The sequence below is a fragment of the Trachypithecus francoisi genome, unplaced genomic scaffold (genome assembly GCF_009764315.1).
Source record: "Trachypithecus francoisi isolate TF-2019V2 unplaced genomic scaffold, Tfra_2.0 Contig01603, whole genome shotgun sequence".
NCBI classification, from domain to species: domain Eukaryota; kingdom Metazoa; phylum Chordata; class Mammalia; order Primates; family Cercopithecidae; genus Trachypithecus; species Trachypithecus francoisi.
Genome location: NW_022681445.1, coordinates 261,749 through 270,965, shown reverse-complemented (window position 1 = coordinate 270,965; position 9,217 = coordinate 261,749). Strand labels below are relative to the sequence as shown.

Here is a 9,217-nt window from a genome sequence, read left to right as displayed (position 1 = left end):
TAACTCAAACTCAATCTGCACCGGAGACTCTATGTGTGTGCAAATGAGAGTTGAAATGTGAATCTCCAAGGAGCAAGCTTGGCCCTTGTTGATATGTAAAAATTTCCTCCAGAGCATTTGTGACAAATCCACTCTAGCATTCTCCTAGATGTACTCCTAGGCAGCTTTGGAAGGTACACAGAGATAGGTTCCTTTCATCTCAAATGAATTCTCCAAAGGCTAAGTTCTATGTCTTTAGGAGAAATGAAAAATACCAAATATTCATGTGTGTTTATTTAATGAAATTAGCTAAGAAAAAATAGGATGGGTTTCTGTGTTAAATAAAATCTCCTAATATTCAACAGTTTAAAGGAAACTTTAGACTCTTTAGTTACAGACATTACTGGGGAAAGGCAATAATTCCATCTAGAACTGTATCTATAGCAGCATTTCTTTCCAAATAAATTTTTATTAAATATCCCCATTAAAAAATGAAACGTAGACTTCCAGTTGAATGTAGGAGACTCGGATGTAGATCCGCTCACCCTCTCACACAAAAAAGCTAAAAATATATTTTTTGAAAGGTATAAGCCCACATAGACAAAAATAATGAACCTCCTACTAGAAGCAAACTGAAATACTCTGTAGAATACCAGAAAGACTTAGGATTTGGAAGCTCTAGGTAACAGTAAATGTCAGAATGCATGATAAAGCTACAAGTGCTGGCAAGGATGTGGAGAAAAGGGAACCCTTACACACTGTTGGTGGGGATGCAAATTAGTACAGCCATTATGGCAAACAGTATGGAAGTTCCTTAAAAAATTAAAACTAGAACTACCATATGATCCAGCAATCCCACTACTGAGTATATACGCAAAGGAAATGAAATGAGTATATTGAAGAGATATCTACACTCCCATGTTTATTGCAGTACTGTTCACAGTAGCCAAGATGTAGAATCAACCCAAACATCCATCAAGGCAGGAATCATGTGGTATATATACACAAGGGAAAATTATTTAGCCTTAAAAAATAATGAAATTCTGTTACGTGTGACAACATGGATGAACCTGGAGCACATTATGTTAAGTGAAATAAGCCAGACAACAAAAAGATAAATACTGCATGATGTCACTCCGGTGAAATCTCAAAAGTGGTTCTCATAGAAGTAGAGAGTAGAATAGTGGCTGCCAGAGACTGGGGGGTGGGGAAATATAGGGAGAGGTTGTTCAAAGGATACATAATTACAGTTAGATGGAAGGAATTAATTTGAAAGATCTATTGTACAGCAAGGTGACTGTAGTTAATGATGATTTATTATGTTCTTGAAAAATGCAAGGAGAGTGAATGTTAAGTGCTCTCCCCACAAAAAATAACTGCATGAGGTAACGCAATCATTAATTAGTGAGATTTAACCATTCCATAATGTGTATATATACTTCAAAATATCATGTTGTACATGATAAATACACACAGTGTTGTCAAATCTTAAAAAAATTAAAAAGAATGCATCATAGAGTCAAAACCAAGGTGATTGCTTAAAACTCTCTCACTACTCATAGGCAGGACCACAAAGATTTTGTTCTCTGGAGAAAGTAACCTGCAGACTTTTCGGTTGCAGGGACTGAACAGAGAGGGTGAGGGTAATCATGGGGCTGAACACAGGTAGATTTCAGGGAGGTCTGCCAACTGAACTGAGGGGATGCCCCAGCCTGGACATCCAGGACTTAGAGTCACCATACTTAATGTTTGCCTAAGAAAGCACTCAGACCAACTGGATTCAAATCCACGCTGCCAGTTGCTAGCTAAATGATCATGAATGAAATCATTATCTCTTCAAGCCTCAGGTCTCTTACCTGTAAAGTAGAGATAATAATATGTATCCGAGTTGTTGTGATAATTAAATTAGATAATATAAATAAAGTATTTAGTACATGTTTGGCACATTATACATAATAAATGGTAGCAAGCATTATTAGTAAAGAGCAGGGTCTAGAATCCTTTCTGAAGGACTTGAAACTACCATTAAGTATATGTAAACTGACTTCTTTTTTTTTTTTTTTTTTTTTTTTTTTTTGAGGCGGAGTCTAGCTCTGTCGCCCGGACTGGAGTGCAGTGGCCGGATCTCAGCTCACTGCAAGCTCCGCCTCCCGGGTTCACGCCATTCTCCTGCCTCAGCATCCCGAGTAGCTGGGACTACAGGCGCCTGCCACCTCGCCCGGCTAGTTTTTGTATTTTTAGTAGAGACGGGGTTTCACTGTGTTAGCCAGGATGGTCTCGATCTCCTGACCTCGTGATCCGCCCGTCTCGGCCTCCCAAAGTGCTGGGATTACAGGCTTGAGCCACCGCGCCCGGCCAACTGACTTCTTTCTTTACATTATTTTCTAACAGATTACTATAGAAGTATAACCTGAAGTCTTCAGTAAGTCACAGGTTACAATCACGTTTGGTCAGGAGAACATTCGAGAATGGGCTCTGAAGTTAGACAAAATTGACTATTTCTGGGTCTTGCAATTACTAATGTGATCTGGACAAGTCACGTGTTTCTCACCTGTGAAGTTGGAATAGCAATAACTATGTGCAAGATTGTTGCGAGGATTGGCCATAAAGCAGGCATGCCCCAGCAGAGTGCCTAGGACATAGTGGGTGTCAACAAACAGAAGCCATTTTCACTATGATTATTATTAGGCCAAAAAAAAGTATAAATGCCAATTGAAATCTGATCAACTTTGGAATAAATATGCTTTGGGCTATTTTTGCCATTCATCAAATATCACTGGGGTGGGAGGGTTGTCTGACTGTTATCCAAGTACTGGGATTCCACTGACTTCTAAATCAATTTGGAAATTAACACAGTGTACTTCTAAATGGTAAACTATACGTCTTTTTTTGTCTAGGACATTTGCCGACATTTCAGCCAAACTGGCAGGGAAAATGATACTCAATATTTTAGGTAGCTTTTTACACTGGGATTTTAACTTATGCAGTTTTTCTTTCTCTGTAAAGTGGAGTTTCTGGCCAGAATTAATTAGAACAGCACTTTTGTGGCTTGTACCATGGACACTCATCTTCATTTCTTGGACTCTGAGCCTCAATTTCTCATTCAAGTGGAGAAAGCATATAACAAGAATATGGTGAGTAGTATTTTTCATCTCATAATCAATGGAGAAGTAAAAACTATTATATTTAAATTCTCTGAAAATACTGGAAAATATTGCACTTTCAACAATATTTTGTAGGATATTTTAGTTACTTTATCAATGGTATATATTTTAAAAGCTTAGAACATATTATAAATTCATGGCTTTGCCACGGATTCTTATGTTCAGTTACCTTCTAATTGAACCAATTAACAAAACAAAATACACATTCAAATGAAACATGTATCTAAACCATTTAGGAATAACTAAAATTATAGATCAGGTTTTCTTTCACTGATCACAAATCATGGTAATGCTTTTGTGGTGCTCATTTCCGGGCTCACTTTGGTGTGTTTATTAAAGCACAGTATTGTCAGATCACAGGGAGTATCTCATTTTCATTTTCATATCTCCAATTCTAAAGGGAATTAAATTATCCAATTAAGCTGTTAATAAAAAGACTCCTACAGAATAAACTGCAGGCTACCAATGGCATTTTCAATTTTCATTGTGCTGTGTTCAAAAGCAATTTTCTAAATCAAAAGAACTCAAAGTTACTGCCCCGTACTTCACTTTATAAGGTGTGACTGGGAATGCTCCCTGAGAACTAAACCCATTTGTTCTTCATTCTGGGCACATAGCTAGACTACATGTCCCAGCCTCCTCTGCAGTTAGATTTAGCCAATGGAATATGAGCAGAAGTAATGTAGGCAACTTCAAGGACTATCGCAAATCTTTCACTCAATATCTTCCATGGCCTTTTTCCCTCCACTGGCTTCTTATAGATGAGCATACTTCAATCATGTGTTGAAAATGGCAGAACCATAATATGGAAGGAGACTGGGTCCCTGAGTCACCAGTTAGAGGAGAGAAACTCACTGATAATTAATACCCATTGTGTGTGTAATGAAAACAAGAAATAAATTGGGTTAAGCCATTGAGATTATCTGTTTCTACAGCTAGTGTGATCTTCATTTAAAAAAAAAGCAAGTGAACTTGGGGCGCATGCAAATATCTTAAACCTAATTGGAAATAGCCTCTTGCAAATTTTGATCAGGTCCACTTAGATACATATCTAACACTGTCATTTATGTGCATCTTTCCTTGTGCCACTTCCCTATACACAAAAATTCTCATTTCATGGATCAGCTCAGAAACTAGAATAAACTCTCCAAGAAGGGCACAACAGGCCATGCTCAGCGCTTATGACCCACAATCTCTGTGCCCTGTGATGTCCATTTCCTGTACATGATGATGGTATGAGCTATGACATAGAAGGGCTGACTGGGATCCTACAAACCAGTACTTTTCCAGATCTTAGAACATATCAGTGCCAGAAAGGTGTTTAAAATAATCAACAGGGACTCAATTTGCACTGTCAGCATAACCCTAAAAGACACCACAGAGAAATCAGTATAAATTCTATTGTACGCCTCTGGATTTGTCTGAACTCAGGGAGGCAGTCAGGCATGCAGAGTCCCATACCACTCAGTCATTGTCTAACGGTCACCAGACACTTCCAGTTCTCTGAAAGTACACTGGGCAAAGAGGCTCCAGTAGCATGAGGGTAGCCATCCTAGAGAGTCAAAGCAATTAGAAAAAAAAGCAGAGCGAAGATGAGGTAAGGGCACCCAGTAAAAGGAATTTGCTGGGATCTGTGCAGAGGAAACACCAAAGTATCCACCAGACAAAAGCTGAATAATTCTTTCTCTGTGTTCCAAACCACAATCTGATTGACTTATATATCATAATCACTCAGTGGGGTTATTGAAACAGTTTATATATCCATCTCCCATGTTAGACCAGACTGTTCACTGAAGCCCAGACACTGTATATTATCCACCTAAATATAGCTAGTTTGGTGATTTAAATATGAGTGCTCAGTTACTGTGTGCTGAATGAATAACTATAAATCGACTGGATTGTTAAAGAATGATGATAACACAGAGATTCTTTGATTGATAGTAACTGTGATGTTCATTGTCACTTTTGTGAGATCAGCTCTATCCCCTATCACCGTTGATAATTTCCTCAGAGGCATCTCTTTCTCTATAGAAATATTATTACAAAGGCAATAAACCATATCTGCTGACTTACATTCTGGAAGAAATATAATGACAACCTCATAAATGCTTTCTTGTCTATGGAGAAAGTTACTGCATTCAAATCCCACTTTCTAAGCCAAGAAAGCTAGTATAGTATAGTTATTGTACACTTTATTGGCAAATGTTGTGTAAAACAGGATGGAATAGGTTAACAGATCTAATAGATTTTAATATTTTTAAAAAAGAAAGACACAGAAAGCCTTCAACCAACTTTTTATTGTCCTTAAAATGATTGTTTACATCGTTTCATGAGTAGAAGAAAATACAACCAGTCTCACATAACCATTTAGATATAAAACGTATAATCCAAGAACATCTTTCTTCAAACCAGTAGGACACTGTCATTGGTGATGAGAATGTTGTTATATGAAGCAATCGTATATTCTTCCATAATTTAATATGCAACTGAGGCATTATGTTAAATGTATCAAGGAAGAAGCCTATCAAATGCTAAGTGATTATAGAAATACTGATTGAATAAATGTATTTAGAAATGGGATAATCTAAGGGATAGAGGTTAATCCACAGGTCAGTAGACCAAAGCCCAAAGACTACATTTCCTTCCTGTGGGATACTTTACAAGAGATTTCAGGCTTCTCCACTTCTCTGGCACAAGCATAATCTGTCTGGCAAGCCATAGTTCCTAGCTGCTTCTTAGTGATGCTCCAGGGCTAAATAAGATAAAATTTATGTGCTATGCTGAAGCTCCATTGAGGCAAGGCACTAAATAAACTTCAGGATAATTTATGAATCGTGTGTTTGCATTAGTGACGTCCAAGTCCATCTCATAAAATGAATAAATGAGAACAGGAGGCCAATGCTGAGCACTTAGTGAAAAGCTCAGTATACTTTACTTTGGGCAATGGTGATGAGCCCAAATAAAACCACTTTATATCTAAAATAATTTTTTACTAATCCAGGAGATTTTCACAAACACAAAAACCCTAACTCCTTCCAATGCCCAGACAATAGTTCATGGCAGAACATCTGGTGTGTGAATCAGAGAACTGTATTATAGCAGCCCTAGTCTGGTATCTAATATCTAATATCCTTTTAATTTACCATAATTTTTTTAAAAACTTTATGGCTCTACTCCAGTGAATGTGCTTAGCAAGGAATGCCAAAATCCTGTCTTCTCTTCAGAGTCACATCCATAGGCCAGCTTCTCCCTACTTTTTTCTTTCCAGTTGCATTTTACCTTTCTCTTTCTACCACTTAATCAGTGTCTGTTAATCTTAGCAATCTGTATCTAAGAGAAAGGACAATGAGAATGTAATTGGAAGAGTTAAACATGAGCATATATTTGGAAATTCAATCCTTCCAATTGTTCTAGCTAGTAGTGATGATTTGGTATTGCTGCTTTTGGTTTGTTGTTTTGTTTTGCTTTGCTTTGCTTTGTTTTAGTAATGGACATCCTACCTACAATTTTCAGTAAAACAGTTACAGCAAGTAAAGTGAATCAGGATAAGGTAAGCTTCTTATCTAGAAACTGTGAGGGCCCCAACTAATCACCGACCACTTTTGCTAAACCAACAAGTGACTTAATTTCTGTTTCCAAAGCCATAATTCTATGCTTTTATCAAACACTTTCTCTGACCTGCAGGAATGTGTTTGTTTGGAGTTTCTAAAGGAAATCTAGAAGGAAAACACTATTCATATAAGCATGACAAACCTCAGCTGATTTTAAACACCGAAGTGCAGGAATAAAACAGAGTATGTTATATGTCTATAAACTAAGTCAGAATGCTTCCTCCAGAGAAAAGACACATACATTCCCAACCTAATACTGCTTCTTTTTAGAAATACAAACTAAGGTCACATTAAGCCAGGTTAAGAGGAGGAGAAGGTAGCTGCCCTTCACAAGTTTATCCATTCAGAGAGGAAGAAGTCAAGGGGAAAATCGCTCTCCTCTGACTAATGCAGTGTAATTGTTTCCTCATGATGGTGCCCCTCCATTTTTCTCCCTTCAAACGTTCCCATGGCTACAAAAGGACATGACACACACACACACACACACACACACACACATATATATATATTTTTTAAAGAATCACAAATCGCAGGGACACAAAATGGCTTCCTGTGGTTAATCTGAATTTGTCATTTTGCTTTTGAGATTTTCCTATTGGCCCACTTAACCCAGCACCTCATGTATAATGAATAATGTAAAGGGGGTATGGGGATGCCTATTTTAAGAAACCAAAAATGCCAGGTAACAACTTTAAGGCCATTACAATTTTATCCTACACACACACACACACACACACACTCACTAATAAGAAAGGAGTTCACTTAGAAGGATAATGCTCTAAGGATAAAACACATAGTACTGTTCTTTCTCATAACTCTTTAGATGACTTGAAGAGTAAAAATTATGTTTATTTGGACTATGCAGGGAATTTTAAATTAAATTAATAAATTCCAGAATGTCATCAAGAAATGTTTAAAAAGAATTTTTTTAAAGAGAGGTAACATTAAGCTGAAACAGAAGGGCACATTTCTCCCTCCTCAATGTGATGTTTGTTCCTTTGCACTAAAGGGAAGTGAAAGTCGTATGTTCCTAATGGGGAATCAGAAAATGTTTTCTCAATGTCTGCTCATTTCAAAACAGTACAATGCACACATATGAAGCTAATGAAACAAACAAGAATTAGACTTAAAAAAGTGTCTAGCAGACAATCACTGCAGTTCATACAGATTGGACAAAATTTTGGAGATTTCATCTCCTAGTTTCCCTGCTGTTCTGTAACCAGGAGGTTTTACTTCTTCTGGGATCTAAAGATATATCCTCATTCCCTTTTTTCTATTTAATAAACTCAAATCCGTTACCTAGTAGCCTTTCTGCCAGCTTTGTTCATGCTGACTGAACAGGGCAATCTGCTACATCAGATGCAAGCTGTGAGACACGTTTCATTCAATAGACTCCAAAGCTGAAGGCAAGAACTTCATCAAAAATTGTAAAATGGAGATCAATGTATTTCTAATTTAACTACCTTAGAGTTGAGGAATGCTGGTAATTACTGTCCATAAAAACTTGCACTGCATTCCATAGAGCAGCAAGCCCTCCCAGGTGTTCATGCACATGTCTTCATCGAGAGGCTACAAGTTTAATAGATTGAACTTTTAATGGATACATCAATTTAGGCTTCCCACAAAGCGATAGATTGAAATGGTATGTACCACATACCATTTATTATGTGTTAACTGTGGCTAACACACTAAAATGGACAATAGCAACAATTTAGCAGATAGCATTTTAACAAAAGTAGCCTAGGGATTTATTTTTGTTGGTTTGATTTTCTAAAAACACATACTTGGTTCATGCTTGTATTCCATTTTATAAGCCCTACAACTTTGAACGGATGCTGTCTAGATCCAAGCAGGTCACCTACCCAAATAATGAAAATGCACTAAAAATGAAAGTCTCCAGGCCTAAAGCAATGGGCGATGAAGGCTCAGTGCAGCCTCTGCTGGCACTGTGCAACTGTCTCAGGATGCCATAAACCAGCGTCCCAGCTACCAGAGTCGGCAGGAGTCCATGCCTCTGTTCATCGTGGAATTGGGTGGACAGTTAAACGCTTTCTGGAATTCTTCAAAGTTACTAATTGCACCATTGACCCTGAAAAAAGGTATGTCAAAGCATATGTCATACAATTCTTGCACATCAACAGGTTCTGTATAAAACTATAGCAGAATATCGCTAAAAAGAATGTTGGCATTCTTTTAATCTGTTTACAGGGAGACAACTAAAGCCCAAAATGATTAAGTAAATTTCCAAAAACAAAGAACAGACTAGAACCAGCATCTCCTGAATGCCAAGCAAATGCCCCATTACTCTTCCAACAGTCTTCAAATTCTTATAAAACTGTATTGTCACCAATATTAGTTTTTCTAACTTTTTAAAAACTTATGGAAAATATAACTGACATAAAGTATACAAAATATTACATGTAGAACTTGACAGTTTTTTGTGTGTATGTGCCCGTATTACTA

At 37.3% G+C, this 9,217-nt stretch overlaps 1 protein-coding gene across 1 annotated transcript in view; it reads right to left on the bottom strand.

The window, feature by feature from the left end:
- Positions 1-5,425: 5,425 nt before the first annotated feature.
- PHEX (phosphate regulating endopeptidase homolog X-linked) overlaps positions 5,426-9,217 on the bottom strand; it is a 227,189-nt gene continuing 223,397 nt past the window's right edge. Inside the window, 1 exon segment of the mRNA XM_033195320.1 lies at positions 5,426-8,843. Within this exon segment, the coding sequence (XP_033051211.1) occupies positions 8,741-8,843 (103 nt within the window). The 3' untranslated portion in view covers positions 5,426-8,740.